This window comes from Octopus sinensis, linkage group LG6 (assembly GCF_006345805.1).
Source record: "Octopus sinensis linkage group LG6, ASM634580v1, whole genome shotgun sequence".
NCBI lineage: Eukaryota > Metazoa > Mollusca > Cephalopoda > Octopoda > Octopodidae > Octopus > Octopus sinensis.
Window position 1 is genome coordinate 93,125,737 of NC_043002.1, and position 19,892 is coordinate 93,145,628.

The following is a 19,892-nucleotide window of genomic DNA, read 5'->3' on the forward strand; positions in this document are numbered from 1 at the left end:
TGCACTGTAGAGGACATCAGACCCAGCGTGCACAAAACATGCACACACACACATATTGTTGGGCTTCCACTAAGTTCCCATCTACTAAATTCCACTCACAAGGCATTGGTCAACTCAAAGATATAAAGATGCATTGGTTTTGAACCAGGAACCACAGTTGCAAAGTGAACATCTTAACTACATTGATATATCTACACGAATGATTGTTTTGTTTTTGAATTGAATTTATAAAGTTTCATCATAGAATTGTATGACAGACATGATTTTTGAAAGAACATAACCAGCAAGAGGAAATGGTTGAAACTGAAGCAGCAACCTGTTTGCTAATTCTAGAATATATTTACTAATATCAACATTATTAACCGTTCTTCTCAAATGAAGAAGTTGGCAAATCCTTAAATTTTTTACTTATACATGGATGAAGTAGCTAAATTAGTCAACAACAATCAATTTCTCACAACTGAGCCAAATTTTTGATGCTTTGAGTAGAAACATTTTATATTCAAAGCTAGTTCACAGCATTCAAACTTTAATGTAACTTATCAAACACGTTTGTAAATTAAAATGAGAGCAATATTTTGATATGCAGCACCAATACTGCAACTCTGCAGCCATGCATCCCATATTATTACAAAAATGTTTGCCGTTTAAATAAAAATTAGTGTTGTGTCAATGCTACATGGCTAATGTAAACCAGAAGACAATGAACTTGTTATAATTTATCTCTTTCTAGATATCAACTCCCCTAAAGTGCATAATAGGCTGATAGTGTAACATGGAATGATTGAAAAAAGGGGTTAGTATTATGCAATGGGAGGTATGACATATGGGTAGATAGTCCATATGAGCAGAAGTTTTGTAGTAGCAATAGAATAGGTACAGAGAGGAGACTTATCAATGAATCAGAGTTTATAGAGTATTGGTGAGTGAGTCTTTTCTGATCAGTTTGTCAAATGGCCTTCTTTTGAATGCAGCATAGTATATTAGTGTGCATAGCAACAGTAATCCACTTGGTGATTTAACCGAGCTTTACAAAGGATGAACAACTTCTCAAACCTGAAGAATGTCCTGGTTCTGAAGAAGGTTCTCTTGATTTGATATCATTTGTTGGCTATTTTCTATAGCAGTTGTTCTTGATCTTTTTGACTTTGCAACAAACTGGAGGTCAAATAGACAATTATTTTGCATGGAAATTTTAAGAAAACGATTTCAAAATAAAAAAATTTAGAAAACAGAATACAGAAAGCTGTTTTCAAGATGTTCAAATTTTAGTGTAGATTTTTTTAAAACCCATAAGTTATATTTTTTAAATCTACAGTATACCTGTATACTTCTTGTAGTGCACTTTAGTGCATTTTTAAAAAACTTCTGATCATTATTCTTTAACTCCTCTTGCTGAATTTCATACTTATATATATTTTTGTTTATTTTTCAGAAAATAAAGGAAAATTAAAAGAATACTTTGGTAAACCAAGAACAAAGCGACCTACAAGAGAAGTATATCAGCCAGGAATAACTCGTCTGAGTCGTCGTACAGAATATAAAGGAGAAGAAAGGTTCAAGAAGTCTACATCTGGAACTGATGGTTTCACATCTGATGATGAGAGTTATCGAGACAGTAAAGATAGCAGCATGGAGAAGGAGATTGACAGCATTGCTGGTACTTTAAACACGTTTTATGTACATGGCTCAAACTCCTTACCCAGAAAACCTAGTCAACTTGCCTCTCAAGATCCAAGGAAAACATCAACATTAACCTATAAAAAACCTGAGATTCCTAGGTATATTCCCCGTGCAAAGTTGATTGAGCAAAGCAGTAAGAGTGACACTAAAGCTGATGTTGAACAGAAAGAAATACTCTCTAGTTCTGGCTCTAATCGAAAAGTAGATATTAAACATGATTTAAACAAAATGGTTGTAACTGTTTTAAATGATCAATTAGAGGTTGGAGGTGGCGGTGGCAGTGGTGGTCAGTCACGTAGAAATAACAGCCAGTTATTAAACTTACAGTTTCACGATAAGGCAGATGGCCATTACAGAGAAGAAGAGTTTTATCGATCACCAAAACATCGAGGGTCCCTTGATTATTCGAGAGAAAGTGAAGCTGAAGCTCCAATCAGTCCTGGTGGCAGAATGTGTCGCTATAAATTTGAAGGAATGCGGAAGAGTATTGATTATTCAAGAGACGATGACTGTGATTCTGTAAGTAGCCAGAGCCAACGACAATCAAAACGGCGCTCTTATACGAAAACGAAATGTTATACTTCTCAATATCGACGGCAACGTACTGGCAGTATCAGCAGTGAATTTAGTGCTGCTAGTGATGCTAGCATGGAAGATGTCAATGGAGGTCAGACTTTTGACTGGGATGAGGATGTTGAGCATCAAATGTCCAAGTCAGTGCATGAAGAACTACGAGAAGGAACTCAGAAAATTCAGCAAATGACTGAAGATATGCAGAACATGGATTACTTAGGGAAGCAGCCCAGATGTGGTATAGTGGAAAATCGTCGTGTACGAACTGAGAGTTCAGGTAGTAATTACAGTGATCAGCTTTCACATGTGCGTAGCCGTAAACGAGATCGGCGTAGAAGCTCCAGGCACTCGAAAACTGAAAGTAGAGACTCTAGTATTCAAAGTAACCCATCCAAAGAATATGATCCCGAACGTTCTGGAGAAGGTTCTCGAAAGGGCAAAGGTCGTGGTAGAAGGAAGAAGACCACATATGAGTCTAGTAAAAACAATGAACAAGAGAATGACTTAAGAAAACTGGGTATCAAGGTAACATTTGGTAAAAGTGACCGTCAAGTTGAAGTCAACCAAGCTGCTAACGGTAAGTCAGGAGAGAACAAGAACTCTGAGAAAAGTTCTGCTCCTCGAGGTGGTGGTATAATACACTTACCACATAATGTATCAACTGTGCCAGATCATCAGAGCCACTTTGGTCCTCAATCTGACACATTGCAGCCTTCCTTGCCGCCAAGGAACATGCAGTCTCGGCCGAGGGAACAAGGTGGCGAGGCAAAAAAGAAACTCTTTGACCCCAAAAATCCTAAAAAGCCCATTATTATTAAGAATTCTATATTAAAATTTTACGATACCTATGAGCATTCTGACTCTATAGATGCTTATCCTCGAAACTTACCTGTCTTCTATTCAGATTCTAATAATCCTGATGGTACCACTTACCGTGGTAGTCCATCAAGTCCCCATTCAGACCCCTATCTTTCACGTTTCCACACACTACCTAAGGAAATTGGACTTTCTTCAGATGATATATTTAACCAGGATTCCTGCTACCAAAAGTAAGTATAAGTTACTTCAATTATATTGTTATGCCTATTTTTCTCTATCATCTATCTATATCTATCTGTTTATATATATATATATATACACATACATACACGCACACACACAGATAATTGTTTATTGTTTTTTTTTACGTAACATACTTTGTATTTCATTTTCGCTATAATATCCAATTTTTTCCTATGATGGTATAAGTTGAACAGATCTGCTTTACAGCACATCACTACTCTTCTTACTTCTTTGTTATTTTGTCTGCAAGACCAAACATCCTTAGACCTGACTTCCCTCCTTGTGTCTTTCTCTTCCATTTAGACTTCTCACTGTTAGTACTTGTCCCTTTTTCACTCAGCACTCTTCATTAGATTCATTATCTTCGTCATTTAATATCTGTATTCCATGCTGGAATGAGTCGGAAGCCTGAAAGCTGTGTTGGCTTCCAATGTCTACTTTGGCTTGGTTTCTTCACCCTTCCTAATACCAACTACTTTACAGTGTACTGGGTGCTTTTATTTCATGGCACCAGTACTAGTGAGGTCACTAAGTAACTCACAAAACAAGACCCTTTGGCAGTAGGAATGCAGTATTGAATTGGCTTTGTGCTGGATATTGAGAGGCTAAAGTATGAAAGACGGACAGGAGCTAGTGTCTTGCTTCAGAGGAGGTACATGGAAAGAGAAGAAGAATGGTGAAGAGAAGGTACCAGGGCATACCCTTGAGGAACAAGAAGGTAGATGATCAAGGATGACTGGGTGTGGATGTAGGTTTGTGAGAGTGTGAAAGAAGACTGACAGATGGTAGAGATTGAGATAGAAGGGAAAGCAGCGAATGGTGAACATTGATAGTGGATAGGGCAATGGTAAGTCTCAGTTTGGGGGAATATAAGGAAAATAGGAGTGGGTCATGGAGGAGGAGGTGATAGGTGGTAATACATAAAAAAGTAGAGAGCAATTAAGATAGTTACCACCACCTGCTTCAGTATTTCTGATGATATTTTATTGACCCTGAGAGGATGAAAGACAAAAATCGACCTTGGCAAGATTCAGACTCAAGATGTAATTAAATATTACAAAGTCCAACATACCAGTGATACTTAAAAAACCCCCCCGAAAAACAATAGTATTGAAAACAAAGCCTGTTTTCAAGTTCTCTATGAGCTAAAAGCAGTATTTAGTACTAATTAGATATTAATAAAATTTTAGCAATAACTGTGGCAGAGCCATTATAGTAATTTGAAAATTTTTTCAAAAGTGTAAAATTCAATTTCCATTTATTTTTTGAAATTTCTGTAAACAGGTAGCAATTGTGTGATGAAAAATTTGACATCTCGTAAATTAAAGTGAATTTTACAGTGTATGGGTTTTTTGATGGTTAAAATGGCTCTTCTGCAATGGAATTACTTCAGTCACATGCTAGACAAATACAACTCCAAAATATAGTGAGAATGTTGTTAATCTTGATATCCAGCAATTCTGCATTATTTTTCACTAAGACTAGTTTAAAGACACAACACATTTTTGTCAACTTTACACAAATTATTGTTCTAAATAGGATTTTTATATATTTAGTCAATGTCAAGACAAGAGGTCATGGAACCAGTTATGCCACAGCTGAGCAAGATCACATTAACTGCCAAACTAGTGATATTGGGGCTGCTGGACTTGGGTCCCTCTCATATTCACCTTGTACCATGAGGGGAGGCCCTACTGTCTGTCTCTCTCTCTCTGTAACTAAGGAAGCCATGTACTCACTTCTTCAGTAAGACATCTGTCCCAGTCCTTCTTTCATACTTTTACTTCCTTCACTACTATACCCCACTGAGTTGAAGGAGCTTGCCTCATGAGTACTTGGTGACGCCACTAATGCTGGTGCTACAATTGTGTCAGGAAGGGTATCCAGCTGTAGAAATTATGCCAAAACAGATATTAGACTCGGTGCAGTCCTCTGGCTTATCTGTTCCAGTCGAACCATCTAACCCATTCCATCCAGTATAGAAAAAGGGACATTAAATGATTATGATGAACATAGCACACAGATAATTAAATCAGCTTAATTGTCATACAGTATGTGAACTCAAAGTTATGATGAGACAGACAGACAACATAATCTTACTAGCATCATTGGTTTCATGGCATTGACCAAATATATAAAAATTCTATTTAGAACAACTGTTGGTGTAAAGTTGTCAAAAAAGAGTGATTAAATTCTAAAAAAATATAAGGAGGGTATTTCAAAGACATTTTGTCAGATTGGTTCTAAAATCCATGTGATTTTTTTTTTTATTGTTGTTGTTATGTATAGTTTTAAAAATTTCCTATCTCTGAAGATTAACATGATCCAGTTTGGAAATATAAATATTGATATGTATGAATGGAGATTAGTGTTATAATTGCAGAGATGAAACAGTTAAATATATTGCATTACCTACTATAATCATGTTTCCAAAGCTAGTCATTAGCCTTGTAGTATTTAACTCAATTCACTGAACTTAATGGAAATATAAGCTATCATAATAACATAAGATACATGTGAAGTACTAGACAATTGACTGTCTTGCTAGTTACAGTTACTCTTCATTGGATCACATTTACATACAATTGTCTACTATATAAAAAAAAATTCATTTTTGTCTAAGTTTTTGATCATACATTCCACCCATGCTAAGAAAATGAGTGCAGAATATTATAGTATTGTGTGATTAAGAAGTTCACTTTTTAAACCACATGATTTTCAGTTCAGTCCTACAATGCAGCACTTTGAGTAGGTGTCTTCTGCTATAGTTCTGGATCAACCCATTCCATTTGAGTGGATTTGATTGTTGGAGACTGTACTAAGCCTGTTGTGTGTGTGTGTGCGTCTGTGTGAAGAATAGGTGAGAGCTAGATATGTTCAATATAGAAAATACATGATTGTGCTCAAATGATTTTGTACTTAAACTCCAAATACCTCATTCAGAGCAGGGTCCATAGCATCAAGAATGAACATAAGGGAAATCCAAATCAAGCTCATATGGAGGAAGTAATACAGATGAACATAGGCTTGATATATGTATTTTTTGTGCTCCATGTAAATATATATATATATGTATTTTCATCATCATTTACGTCTACTTCCCATGCTGGCATAGCTTAGACAGTTTGACTGGAACCAGTGACCTGGAGAACTGCACCAGGTTCCAGTCTGATTTGGCATGGTTTCTACTGCCGGATGCCCTTCCTAATGCCAATACACACACACACACACACATTTGAAGGTGCATGGTTTAGTGGTTAGGCTGTTGCACTCATGATGCCTGGGTCATGGGTTCAGATCCCTGATTGAGCAACATCTTCATTTCACATTGCTCCAGTCCCCCTTTCGATCGGGGGGAATGTTGGCCTGCTCACCAAGCCAACAGAGTAGCATTATTTGAAGGCTAAAACAATGCAAAATGCATTGTGATCAGCGATATATGACAACACCAGATAGCCTGGTCGGTCACATGATCACATGATTATATGCATAATATATATATAATATATACGTGGGGGCGCAATGGCCCAGTGGTTAGGTCAGTGGACTTGTTGTTGGAGGATCACGGTTTTGATTCCCAGACCGAGCGTTGTGTGTATTTATTGAGCGAAAACATCTAAAAGCACCATGAACCTCCGGCAGGGGGTGGTGGTGACCCCTGTTGTACTCTTTCACCCCAACTTTCTCTCACTCTCTCTTTCTGTTTCTTGAGTAACGCTGCGATGGACTGGCGTCCTGTCCAGCTGGGGGGAACACATACGCCACAGAAACTGGGCCCATGAGCCTGGCTAGGCTTGAAAAGGGCGCATAAAAAAAAAATATATATATATGTGTGTGTGTGTATAAATAAATAAAGCCTAACTATGTTTATCTGCATTACTACTGCCATATCAGCTTAATTTGGATTTCTCTTATGGCCACTCTTGGTACTGTGGGCTTTGCCCTGGATGAAGAATTTGGAGTTTAAGTTTGAATACATTTCAGCATTACTGTATATATGTGTGTGTGTGTGTGTCTGTATGAATTCTTACATTCTGCTATTGAAATTGCAAGAAAAGTCGCTGAGCTGTGAATAATGTTGACGTAATTTTTATCAATGAATTGGCTAGTAGCTCTGCACTTCTGAAGTTGAGTGGAACGAGAACTCCCTTGCTTGAAAGTTAGGTAAGGGTTAGTAGTAAGAATGGTATCTGACTGTAAAACAGTGGCCCTGTTGTATGTATTTGTCTAATGCATACTAGCATAGAAAAAGGTAATACAGAACACACACACACACACACATATATACACATACACACATACAAATAAAAGTATAGATAAGCCAATTAGACAGATCAATATATAAAGTATATTAAATACACGAAATACAAAAAATGTGTATATGTATACATGCAAAAAGCTCTGACTTACACAATATAAATGATATAGAGAATGTAAGATCTCTTCCCTGAAGGTGGAGGCTCGTTTCATCCTACGCTGGAATCAACCTACAAACACTATTTTGGACTACTAAGCCCCCATAAACAGCTGTTGGATTTGTAATACTTTTCTTCAACCCCTTTAATTCTCTGTATTGTTTGTATTCTGTGTAAGTCAGACCTTTTTGTGTGTATACATAGTATACATATATACATTTTTTTGTATTTCATATAGTTAATGTACTTTATACATTGATCTGTCTAACTGGTTTATCCATACATTTACTTCTCTACCCACTCAAGTTTAAATCTCAAGCACTACTAAGTGTATTCTATACAGAGAATATCTGATTTTCATCTATGAACTTTAAATGGTATATATATATATATATATATCACATGACCGACCAGGCTATCAGATGTTGCTACACATCACTGGTCACAATGGGCTTTGCATTGTTTTAGCCTTCAAATGATGCCACCCCGCTGGCTAAGCGAGCAGGCCAACAGAAGAAAGAGTGAGAGAAAGTTGTGGCGAAAGAGTACAGCAGGGATCGCCACTGCCAGAGCCTTGTGGAGCTTAGGTGTTTTCGTTCAATAAACACTCACAACGCCTAGTCTGGGAATCGAAACCACGATCCTACAACCGCGAGTCCACTACCCTAACTACTGGGCCATTGCGCCTCCACACACATACACACACACACACACACATATATATGTGTGTGTGTGTGTGTGTGTGTGTGTGAAAAACCTGTATGACAATTAATGAAAAGAGCAAAAGGCAAACTTGGATAAATCCCTATTGTTTTTTGTCAGGAATCATTGCAATTCTAGCACTGGAAAGTGTTAGGGTAAGAAACAAAGCAAGATCAAATCTTATGGTTGAGAACACATGGGGTGGGAATATAAGGCTGGTGGGAAATCCTGGACAAACAATTTTATCTTGTTTTAGTCATTGGTCTCCACTCATGCTGGGGCACTGCTTTGAATGGATTTTAGCCAAACAAATTTACTCCAGTACTTCTTTAAAGTCTGGTGCTTAGTCCATTAGTCACTTTTGCTGAAGCGCTAAGTTATGGGGGCATTAACAAACCACTATCAGTTGTCAAGTAGAAGAGGAACTGATATAAACGCAAAGACACACAAGATGGGTTTCTTTCTACAAAATCCACCCACAAGGCTTTGGTTAGTCTGAAGCTGTAGTGAAAGCCATTTTGCCAAGGTGTTACAGACCTTGTGGTTGGGAAGCAAACCTCTTGCAACAGAGCCTTGCCTGAGCCTACAAAGTATTAAAGAGAAAGGTGTCATTTGACTTGAGATAGAAACAAACGGTTGCATAGAAGGAAATTAAAAGAAAAATTTTTTTTGGACTAAATGCAATCTAATGCAGAGAGAAATATCAAACATATGTGGTTAGTGTGAAGATTACAAGAAGAAAAAAGGTGATAGACAGGAGTTGTGGAACCAGCAGGAACAGGTTACTTGAAAGGGAGTAGGAGAGAGTGATAGAGAGGGCAAAGTAGTACGAGTCACACTGAGAGAATAAATCCACTACAATGAAAATTATGACTTTGTACACTATCTCTGGGCCAACCAAAGCCTTGTGAGTGCGTCTGGTAGATGGAAACTAAAAGAAGCCCATTGTGTGTATGTGTATGTTTACTTGTCTTGACATTGTGTGATAGTTGTAAAATGATTGTCACTGTCATACAAACAGTGTCATTCATTTCCAATATTCCTTGATGTCTGGCCATTGATAAATATTTACCTTGCTTGGAAACGAGTGAGTGTTGGTGACAGGAAGAGCATCTGGCCACAGAAAATTTGCCGCAGTAAACTGTCTAACCCATACAAGCATGGAAAAATGAACGTTAAAATGATGAAGAGAACAAAAGATAGACTAAAGTTTTGGGGATTCTTTAGTCTTGATGCAGTCAACTTAGTCACTCTAGTACTGGGAGCATATAATATATACTCAGTCTGTGTTGTGACGTAGGCACAGGAGTGGCTGTGTGGTAAGTAGCTTGCTTACCAACCACATGGTTCCGGGTTCAGTCCCACTGCGTGGCACCTTAGGCAAGTGTCTTCTACTATAGCCTCGGGCCGACCAAAGCCTTGTGAGTGGATTTGGTAGACGGAAACTGAAAGAAGCCCATCGTATATATATATATACATATATTTATGTGTGTTTGTGTGTCTGTGTTTGTCCCCTCAACATCGCTTGACAACCGATGCTGGTGTGTTTACGTCCCCGTAACTTAGCGGTTTGGCAAAAGAGACCGATAGAATAAGTACTAGGCTTACAAAGAATAAGTCCTGGGGTCGACTTGCTTGACTAAAAGCGGTGCTCCAGCATGGCCGCAGTCAAATGACTGAAACAAGTATAAGAGTAAGAGAGTTATTGAGAGAAAAGGCATCCAATCTTTACTTGCTTCCATGTAAGCTACTATTTCTCTTGGTCTTTCAAACATTGGGCAAGTTATCAAAACAAACGTAAATATGCTGCCTATATAGTAACATTGTTTATGCAACATGCAAACAATGCCAAGCCAATGGGAAGGCACAAAACAGGTTCTCTGCAGTTTCTATCTGTTAGTTCCACTCACAAGGCACTAGTCAGCCCACCAAGGCTGTAGCAGAAGACAACCTGCCCAGAGTTCCACTGAAGGGGAATGATCATGAAACCATGTAGTTGTGAAGTAGACTTAATCACAGTCCATGTCTGTATTAATATACACACACACACACACCAAACAGTGCAAACAAAGATAATAAAAAGCAGTACTCAGTACATATGTAAATGTGTGTGCATGTGTGTATGTACACACACACACACATTCATTACATTTTCGTCTGTAAAGTACAATCATCAGGACTAGCTCCAGCCCAAAAGTACATAAGTCTGTTGATATAGGATACTTTCTTAATGCTAGGCATTTATTTCATGAGTTCATTTACAGTGAAATGAAATATTATATACTTAAAATATCTCAGATAACTTCTTGCTAGAAAACTCAGCAGGTTCACACTATGAGCACCATCTTTTGTGTTCCTGTGTTTTCAATGGATTCAATATTTCTGGGCTTTTTTTTTTTTTTATTGTCTTTAGTTGTTCTAATCCTACACCTCCTGCCCCAACACACATGAATGGGTAGTAGAAATGTTGGATCCAGGGAATCAAATGACATTCACAATAAGCTCCCCATTCACAATCAGCTATCAGTTTATGTAGTAACCAATTACTATGTAGTATAGTATTGCGCGTCTGTGCAACAGAAACCCATGATGCATCCGGTGATCTGAGGAATTAGCTTTCTTTATTTGCATCAGTTTGTGTCTATATAATTGTATAATGCTGAGCTAACCATGTTGTAAACATGTACATATAATTTTATATACCGTAATTAAAAATACTATATGATAAACAGCACAGCTCCCATGACTTCAGGAAACATTTTTTCACGCTGAGAGTTGCTGAAGCGTGGAACAAACTGCCGGCATCAGTTGTTAGTTGTCGGAGCACTGCATCCTTCAAAACTTCCATGCTTTCTGAGATTCGCCAACACTACACCTGATTTTCTCCCCTCCATGCACGCACAGGCATGTGTCTGACTCGTGCATTGTTCGCTTTCCAGACATTTTTACATTACTGCATGTACTTTATATGCACTTTCTGACAAGTTGTGGTGCACCTGAGCACTGTATACAATAATTTCATTATACATTATATATATAAATCTTACTAAATAGCTGTAATCATATGGCAAAAGTTAAGTCTGTATTCACCTCTCACATCTCCTCACTTTATGCTGTATCTCTGTATTGATCAGATTGTTAGATGTTATACACCACAGTTCACAATGTGCTTCTAGTTGTTTCTTGACTGTGCCATTCTTTTCCATCTTGGCTTAAATTGCTTAACTAAATCATATTTCCTATCATTGTGGAAGCTTTCTAAGTGGCTTTTTCCAGTCTCTTGGATACCACTCAGCAACTGCATGGATCCACCTGTTGTCTGCAAACCTTTTGACATGTCCTGTCCAGTGCAACTTGTGCTTTCAGTATTCTGTGATCATGATCACACTGTTCTCAAATTACCTTATTTTGGGCATGCTCTCACAGTGACATTCCTAGTACGGCTCTTATGGTCCTTTCTGTTGAAGCCAATCTATGTTCTTCCTCTCTTGGTAGTAGCCTGTATCTTGACTGTGTATGAAAGTGCAGGTAGGACTGTGCTGTTGAAGAGACTGGCACATAGGGCTTTGTTCAGCTTTGCTTTGAGCACATCTTTTATTGAAGTAAATACCTTCCCTCCTGCCTTCATTCTCAAGATTTCTAACATCCATGTCTTGATGCATATTCACTGTGTGTGCCAAGTAAATCTACTCCTTTACTTCCTCAATTTCATTGCTTCCCACCTCAACACATTGCATTTCCTGAGATTTCAGCACTGCATTCATTTCAACACTATCAAAGGCCTTTTCATAGCCACAAAAGCAACACACAGAAGCAGTTTGTAATCTTTTGCTCATTGTATAAGCTGAGTTGGAGGTGAATATGTGATCCATTGTCCTGTAGTTTATATGGAAATGTTTGCTCTCTTGGTTGCTGGTCATGCTGTGTGTGTGTGTGTGTGTGTATAATATCAACTAGGCACAAATTCAGATCCTTTTTGGTTCAGTGTTTTACTAAGTTACATTAACAAACAGTTAATTGGTCAATTGTAGTTTATTTAAACTAATTTCAATAATAGTCTGGATGTTTTAAGACTACACACTTAAATATAGCTTTTTCACACACACACAAGGAGGTGTGAAAGATCTGGTTGGAAACCTTCTGAGTTCTTTTACAGGGCTTAGAATAACTGAAGGACTGCTGCAATAATTTTGTGAATCTGAGAGGGGATCATGTTGAATAAAATCATAATTAACTGACCCATCCTCCTGTATTTTCTTTTACCATAAGCCAGAAACATTTCAGCTCTCCCATATATATGTATATATATATGTACACATACACTACACTCATGTAAGGGCATCCAGCCGTAGAAACATTGCCAGATCAGACTGGACCTGGTGCAACCTTCTGGCTTCCCAGACCCCAGTTGAACCGTCCAACCCATGCTAGCATGGAAAGCGGATGCTAAACGATGATGATGATGATGATACACATCTGTTTTCAATGTTAGACATTAGATGAATATATCTTATTAATGCATCATTTTACTGCCAGATGCCTTTTCTGTCATTTACCTCTCCCAACTTTTCAAGTAAGCAATCTTTTATTCTGCATTTTCAAAAGTGTAGAGCTAAGCCAGCTGTTGATTTGTTAACAACATAGTGACAGCCTCACTATTTTGTAGCTCAGCAATTTTTCATGCAAAGTACACATGATGTAAACGTTATGCATAGATATATAAACACACACACGTGTGTATGTATATATATATATATATATATATACACTTATAACAGGTTTCATACAGTTTCTGTCTACTAAATCCATGTGCAAAACATTGGTCGGATAAGGATTATAGTTGAAGATACTTGCCCAAGATGCCATGCAGTGGGACTGAACCTAAACCATGTGACTGAAAAGCAAACTTCACCACTCAACCATGCCTTCTGCCTACATAAATATATGGCTATGTGGTAAGAAGCTTGCTTCCCAACCACATGGTTTTGGGTTCAGTCTCAGTGCAGCACCTTGGGCAAGTGTCTTCTACTATAGCCTCAGGCCGACCAAAGCCTTGTGAGTGGATTTGGTAAACAGAAACTGAAAGAAGCCCGTTGTATATGTATATCTGTATATGTTTATGTGTGTGTCTGTGTTTGTGCCCCAATCGTTGCTTGACAAGTGATGTTGGTGTGTTTACATCCCTGTAATGCAGCAGTTTAGTAAGAGACCAATAGAATAAGTCCTAGGCTTCTAAATAATAAGTCCTTGGGTTGATTTCTTCAACTAAAAAACCCTTTCAGGTGGTCCTCCAGCATGGCTACAACCAAATAACTGAAACAAATAAAAGAATAAAAGAATGTGTGTGAGTTTCAAAAATTAGACAAGATTGACAAAGGAAAAAACAGAAAATCCACACACAAGACATGGAAATGCTCTTTCCTTGTTAGTTATCGACCAAAAAAAGTAATTACAATTTTACACCTTTAATGGCGTGGCTCAGTGGTTAGAGCGTCGAGCTTACAATCGTGAGGTTGTGAGCTCGAATCCCGGACCGGGCTGCGTGTTGTGTTCTTGAGCAAGACACTTTATTTCACGTTGCTCCAGTTCACTCAGCTGTAGAAAGCAGTTGCGACGTCACAGGTGCCAAGCTGTATCGGCCCTTGCCTTTCCCTTGGACAACATCGGTGACGTGGAGAGGGGAGGCCAGTATGCATGGGCGACTGCTGGTCTTCCATAAAAAAACAACCTTGCCCAGACTTGTGCCTCAGAGGGTAACTCTCTAGGTGCAAACCCATGGTCAGTGTCTGACTGAAGGGGGTCACCATCACCAATGGTATATATATAGTGTGTGTGTGTCATTTGCCATCTGACACCTATCTCTATATATATTACTTGAATATACTAATATGAAACATGTTTCTAAATGACTGAGTGTAAAATCATATGTGATTTATTATAGATTTCAAACTGGTACTTTGTGAAACAACTCTGAGGCAATCTTAATTCAGATATTGCATCAATGCATCCCCACCTCGTGAGCTAATTGGTTCACAATCAAATATAGTGTTTTAATCCTCTTCATGGACTGTGATATATTCAGATATTAACCACTGAATCTTTGTTTGCTTGTCTGTACATGTTTATTCAAAGTAACCATAGTAGTGTCTGTAAGATTTGTCTTATTTATTTAATAAATCTAGTTAGATTTAAATGTTCCAATACATCTTTTTTTTTTTTTTTTTGCCTTTGGCCAGTTTTATTTCTCCAATGATGAAATTTTCTTCAGCTATTGAAAATATTTTTTTTTTTTTTAATATTTTTTTTTTATGAAGCTAAAGATTGAAGATTTATCTTCACACCTTTGGTATTAAGGTTACTTTTTAACATCTATATGTTATTGTAAAAAATAAAGAACTTACAACACAGATTTATACCAGTAAAAATAAAATGACATCAAGTCAGAAGTGATTAAGATATAAAAATATCTAAACACAAACATCCACGAACATCACAAGATTTATTGTCTGAGAATTGATTTCACCAGCATCACCTAGTATTTTTCCTTCTCTATTTTTATCTTGTAAATACTAGCATGCATTAGATAATTCAGTGTGTATTAGTTTCCTTTAGTCTCAGCCATTCTCATAAATCATTGCCATTTTTTTTTACAACTTCCTAATTACCTTATATCATTTTAGCCTTCCTACTAACCATCAATCCAAAATACATTTTCATTTCACTCAGTTCTTATTACAAACACACTCACTCACCATGCTTCTATTCAACTAGCATGTTTTTTTTTTGTTGTTTTTTTTACTTCATATATCTTTCTGAAATACACCTTCAGTTTTTTAACCGTCTGATGGACATCTTAGATATCATTAGTGAACTATGTTTTTAGAGATGCTATTTCTGTGTTGTATGTAAATCATTGCATTTACTGCTCTATTAGTTGTAGCTCATTGTTTCTCATGTTGTATGTAATTATGATATCATCTATTTAAAAACCAAACTCAGTATGTGCCAACTATTCCTTATTATTCCTGTAACATGTTGCATCTGCATTTGGTTTTGCCCCTGGCACTTCAATTTAGGTCTAGTAGCAGGTATCCAAGTGCAGGTCCTCCAAAGTTGCGGAAATATCAGTTTGAGACAATGCCTCGAGAGTAGTAAGTATTTCCCTAGTTGACCATTTCGACTGCATTGGCTTGAAACTGTTTTTCCCCTTTACCTTAATTGGATCACTAACCTTCACTGTTTGATACAACTAGGTTTACTTTGTGTTTTTGGTTGTGTAGTTTCTTTTTTTTTTTAACTTTTCAATTCTAAACTAACTACTTGTGCTGGTTTTTGCTTCAAAAGGTTTGTATAACTATCGTAATAAAAAGAAGAAAAAAATTAAAATAATCATTTTACATCTTTAATCTCTTTCGTAGCTTTTTCTTCCTCTTCTTTGTTCACAAAACCGAGAGATATTCAGTGATATTTAATACTGAGTAAGTTTTGTGTAATGCATTGGGGTTACACTGATGATGCAAAGGTTAAGTGTAAAGTTGGTGCTTAAACAATTGGCTAAAGAGACTTCTAAAGGTAAAGGTGTGTGGTTCATACTGGATGTGTGATGGGAATGATGTTCAAGTTATTGTAGTGAAGTAGAGGAAACTGGCATGTTCTCTTCACATTTAAAAAATTTGAATCAGTATTATTTGATTTTACTTCACTAACAACAAACATAGATGTAAGTTATTCCAAAGATAATTAAATTGATAGTACAGATTGTAGTTTTAGAAAGTTTTCCTATAATATCTTAAATTGTAAAGAATCTGTTATAAAAGTACAGAAAGGGTTGAAATTATGAGATTAATTTTTGAATTTGAAGAACACATGTATGGAATGTGAAACTTATTGAATTCAAAAAGATTTATGCAGCTTCCTTCTTAATATCCATGTCTAAAACTGACAAGATAATAGCATTGAGAATAAAGACGTGGAAAAAGTTAAATTTTAATCCACCTACTTATGTAGTTGTGCATGTTACTTGTTACTAATAATGATAATATGAACAACAGATTTGCTTAATACATCTAAGAAAACAAATGTAATTAGAGGACGATAACATATGAGTGGAAGCTCGTGAAGTAGTTAGTACTTGAGTTTTCAGGTGGAGCGTCAGGTATAGCTTTTGTTGGAGTGTCTTTGGCATTATTGGCTAAAGACATAAGTCTTCCTTACAATTAGTGAAGATTTCTTTTTTTTTTCTTTTTTTTTTTTTGCCCAGTGTTAGTGTGCTGGGTAAAACGCTTATTGGCATTTCATCTGTCTTTACATTCTAAGTTCAAATTCTGCTGCAGTCAACTTTGTCTTTCATCTTTTTGGGGGGTCAATTAAAATAAGTACCATTTGACAACTAGAGTTGATGTAATCAGCTCTCCTCTGAAATTGCTGGCCTTGTACCAAAATTTGAAACGAATATATCTTTTGCTATGTTAATGAATAGAACAGGCCTTCAGTGTGTCACATTGTCATAGTATCAAATATAAATTCACATCTAGTTCTTGAATATGGAGGAAAATGGATGCTGAAATGATAACAAGTTATCGGGTCTTTCATAGTTGTTATTTTATAATCTTTAACATTGTAAATTTTTCGTGTTGATGATGTACTGCATGGAATCTCTTTTAAATTTTCAAGTTATGAAATACTACAGTTACATGTAATCAAATGATTGATTTTTGTATGGTATAATATTGATGATGTCAGTTAAATTGACTACATCAATCAAAAGATATTGTAAATTGATATTGAAAGTAAAAACTACCATATAGCCAAATATATTTCTTGTGTTACTTGTCTGCTGAGACATTCTTGGTGCACCATTTCTTGAGTAAGCATTTATCTGTTAAAGTTGAATTTGGTACCTCTTCCCCCATCCAATTTTGGAGGTTTTCTGTTTGGCCTCACTAAATGTTGATCCAGCCAGAATACTTTCTGTCACTCAATATTGAATTTATTAATTAAGTTTAAATCATCTGATGCCAAGTTTACTCAGTACGAAATGTTTCAGATGCTTGAAGAAAATACTATCGAGCCTAGTGAGTCACTGCAGTGAGCACAAATATGTATCATTAACAATAACAACAAAATGTTTAGTGGTTGACTGCTCCAAAACTATTAATAAATTCACTTATTTAGATGCTTACCCACTGCCCAACTTCGTGAACAAAATATCATGTGAGATGATACTGTAACAGTTGACTGATGTAACCTGTACCACTGTATTGTGTTACAGCTCATTGATAAAGTATTTCCCATTTTTGAGGCAACTGGTCAATTGTTTCTGTTCAACTGCCTTATAAACAGTATTACCTGTCTTTCAATGAACTATTGACAGATGTTGTATGTGGTAAAATATAATAAAAGGAACATGACAAAAATTCATCTAAATACTTAAGTTACTCTTTTACTCTCTTTTACTTGTTTCAGTCATTTGACTGTGGCCATGCTGGAGCACCGCCTTTAGTCGAGCAAATCGACCCCGGGACTTATTCTTTGTAAGCCCAGTACTTATTCTATCGGTCTCTTTTGTCGAACCGCTAAGTGACGGGAACGTAAACACATCAGCATCAGTTGTCAAGCAATGCTCGGGGGACAAACACAGATACACAAACACATACACACACATACATATATATATATATACATATATACAACAGGCTTCTTTCAGTTTCTGTCTACCAAATCCGCTCACAAGGCATTGGTCGGCCCGGGGCTATAGCAGAAGACACTTGCCCAAGATGCCACCATGTGGTTGGTTAGCAAGCTACTTACCACACAGCCACTCCTGCGCCTATTTCATAAATAGTTGTTCATGAATCTAATATGTGGCACTGAATAATGATAAATATAAATTCACAACTAACTGTCTGCATTCTAGGTTATCAGATTAACCATACAAATTGCTTCCTGGTTTCCCACATTTAACTTAGTCATATTTGTATCAACAAATGAGCAACAGGTCTTATTACTTATTATTGTTGGTGGGTTCCTCACTCCTCTGAAAGAATATGGCCCCTAATCAAAATCCGGTTTCTGCTCCCAGAAGAAGCTATCATGGGGCCTGTCAAGGTTAAAGTCAAAGCTACCATCAAGGTTACTCATAATCAAAATGGTGGACCTTTGGCAGTGTTTTTTCAGCCACTAAATTCTACCTAGAAAAGTCATTGCACAGTAGAAAAACTGTCAAAAAATGGCATCACTTTCTCTTAGGCAAGTCATTTTCCCTAGTGTCTGATTGGAAAACTCAGATGCTCAATGAAAAGAAAAGTTAGATTAAAAATGAGAAAATATCACACTGGCAATTTAAACTTATGCCATTTCTGTTATGAAATCTTACAATATTATGAATCCCTTTAATACTGCCACATAATATAACTATTCTGTAACTTTTGTGGTACTGCTTCACAGAGTAACCACTCAAAAACTCTGCTAATCTCTCAACTGATCGCAATATCCTTGGTGTACTACTTTGTGATCATCATCATTTAACATTTGTTTTCCACACTGGCATGGGTTGGATGATTTGACGGAAGCCAACCAAGTAGAGGGCTACACCAGGCTACTCTGTCTGTTTTGGCATGGTTTTTATGGCTGGATGCCCTTCTTAATACCAACCATCCTGTAGAGTGATCTGGGTGCTTTTTACATGGTACCAGCACAAATGAGGTCTGTTTTGGCATGGTTTTTACAGCTGGATGCCCTTCCAAATGCCATCCACTTTGTAGTAGTGTGGACTGGATGCTTTTTATGTGGCACTGCACCAGTAGGGTCACCAAGTAACTTACAAGACTTGCAAGGAATTTTGAGTGGGGAGAGGGAATTGGAGGAGGTGATCTTGTATCAGATGATGAAAAATATTTCTGGATACTACATTTGTCAAAGGATAATGCCACAGTACTCTCATCATTTTACTGGATATGTCCATTCAGGTCAAGGGACTTCCTTTGTCTCCTGAACTGAAGTGCTTCATGTATGATTGACATGACTCAGCTGCCCCTACCACATTACTTGAAATAGATGGTGAACATTTGTTGGTATTGTTTTGAAAACTTGACCCCCCCCCCCAAAGAATCTGTTCAGTTTGATGTGTTACAGTCACTGTGATCCACAAACTCCATGAACATCTGTTCATCAGGCTTTCCTTGCTGGGAAAGGTTCTGTTAAGGAGAGACATTTGTAATAAGGATAACCCTTTTGCCAAAAATGTTGTACTTACGGAATCAAATCCCCACTATGCTCACATTTGTTTTCCTAGTAGCAGTATAGATACTGTGTCAATTAGGGATTTAGCCCCCAACAAGAGATTTCCTCAATGAGGCTGAGTTTGAGCATGACGAGTCCTCTAATTAAATGTATTGAAATTCCTGAAAATAGCCTTGATTTCTTTAACCTGATTCCTGCACAATAACCCAATTAAAA

General features: G+C 37.1%; 1 protein-coding gene across 3 annotated transcripts in view; it reads left to right on the forward strand.

Moving 5' to 3' along the window:
• The window catches only part of LOC115212815 (telomerase-binding protein EST1A-like), a 97,252-nt gene that overhangs the window by 5,717 nt on the left and 71,643 nt on the right, over positions 1–19,892 (forward strand). For 2 of the 3 annotated variants that reach the window (XM_036504162.1, XM_036504163.1), the window contains exons 2-3: positions 1,436–3,305; positions 15,512–15,586. In XM_036504162.1, the coding sequence (XP_036360055.1) occupies positions 1,436–3,305; positions 15,512–15,586 (1,945 nt within the window). The remainder of the gene's footprint in view (positions 1–1,435; positions 3,306–15,511; positions 15,587–19,892) is intronic. The other variant, XM_029781548.2, reaches the window with a different exon arrangement.